The 1,856-nt window shown below is 38.4% G+C and overlaps 1 protein-coding gene across 1 annotated transcript; it reads left to right on the forward strand.

The window, feature by feature from the left end:
• The first annotated feature begins 383 nt into the window (after positions 1-383).
• Positions 384-1,325, forward strand: LOC146041590 (olfactory receptor 5V1-like). Its single transcript, XM_083161537.1, has one exon. It carries the CDS (start codon positions 384-386, stop codon positions 1,323-1,325), a length of 942 nt encoding a protein of 313 aa, XP_083017663.1.
• Positions 1,326-1,856: the final 531 nt, after the last annotated feature.

The raw sequence follows: 1,856 nt of genomic DNA on the forward strand, positions 1-1,856 counted from the left end.
AAGTTGAAATTAGCAAAATGCCGACTTCAACATCAAGACAGCTCTAGGAAAATAAAACTATTCCTCATTCTACTAGTTTTAGTCCTGAGACATCTAAAGCCTCTTCCTGAAGACAACATCAACATTCCGGATGGAGAATGCTGCACGTGTCTTTCTGAAGTTGCATTCGGAAGTGTCTCTAGTGTTGATTGTTAACTTTTGGGCAGGACCAAGTCTACAATTTAAAATTTACATCCGTTCTAGACTTTCTCTTTTAATGAGATTTAACTGCAAGCTAATTTCTTTCTTATTACCGTACATCCTTGTTTGTAGAAAACATTTATCGTTTTTCAGTTTAACAATTTCACCTTATTAATTTTTCTCCACAGGTTAAAGTTGAGTGAATGGCGACTAACGACACTTATTTTAATGATTTTATCCTATTAGGATTTTCTGAAGGACACAGTATACTTTCATTGTCAATAGCAATCATATACACAATGATTATTACTGGGAATCTCACCGTATTTAGCATTATTCGGGTTAACCGCCATCTTCAGACACCAATGTACTTTTTCCTGAGTTGCCTATCCCTACTAGATGTGTGCTATGCTACAGTCACTCTGCCGGCTATGCTGGTCAATGCTATAACGGGCAACAGGAAGATTTCCTTCAGCAGGTGTTTTGCACAATTCTATTTCTTTGTGTCTTTTGGAGGAGCAGAATGTCTTCTCCTAGCTGCCATGGCCTATGACCGATACGTGGCGATATGTAAACCACTGCATTATATGATCATTATGAATAAGATGTTCTGCTGGTATTTTGTAGCAGGATGCTGGATCTGTGGATTCTTGAATTCGGTGTTCCACACATTGATGACCATCAAACTGACCTTCTGTGGAGATCGTCAGATCCACCATTTCTTCTGTGATGTTCTCCCCATGCTAGAAGCAGCTTGTAGTGATATAGACAGCAGCCAGGTGGTGCTACATATTGTCACTGTTTTTCTAGGGGTGACACCTTTTTTAGTTGTGATAAATTCATACATACATATCATCTCCGCTATACTGAAGATCCGCTCTTCTGCAGGGAGACAGAAAGTCTTCTCCACGTGTTCCTCCCACCTCATTGTTGTGAGTCTGTTTTATATGACATCTATGTTGAACTACAATGGGCCTATTTCTAGAGATTCCTTTCTCATTGTCCAAGTGTCATCTATTTTATATAGTGTTCTGCCTCCATTGTTTAATCCAGCTATTTACTGCTTGAGAAATGAAGAGGTCAAGAGAGCATTGAAAAAAGTACTTAAGTTAGAAATACACCCTGTTATTGTGATGGCTGATTAGGTTATGATGGATGTATAGTACTTGGGTAAAATTACTACTGACGTAAGACAAAAAGATCCCCCATCCCCATTACTTATAGCACCCACATATGCTTTTAGGGAGTCCTTATTTTTCATGTGTGTGGCCAATTTGAACATGCGTTAGGCAACCATGCCTGGGATGATATGGGGATCATCACCAAAATACATTTCAAAACAATGTAACTTGACTAGACCTTAGCTTTGTTTCTACCACTCCAATATTTTTGAGCACTTCTAGGATTGCAGAATACTTAGAGACAACTAGAATAGGAAATTTGGGGCTAATAAAAGCCTTCACCATCACACGAATGCTGGCGAATGCTCTCTTCCTATGTCACCATTCATGCTCACATACTATGGGGGGAATTTACTAAAGGAAATTTGTAAAAAATAGGTGTATTTGTATCTAGAAATACACTTATTTTTGACATTTACAATCCCGAAAATACTGCAATTCGTATCCGTATTGATAGCACATCAATACAACTACGAATTGCCATATTTTCGGGAT

Source organism: Crinia signifera, chromosome 19 (genome assembly GCF_055691185.1).
Source record: "Crinia signifera chromosome 19, ASM5569118v1, whole genome shotgun sequence".
NCBI lineage: Eukaryota > Metazoa > Chordata > Amphibia > Anura > Myobatrachidae > Crinia > Crinia signifera.

Excerpts from the sequence above, each read along its gene's own strand:
- LOC146041590 (XM_083161537.1), top strand. The coding sequence starts at position 384 with ATGGCGACTAACGACACTTATTTTAATGATTTTATCCTATTAGGATTT.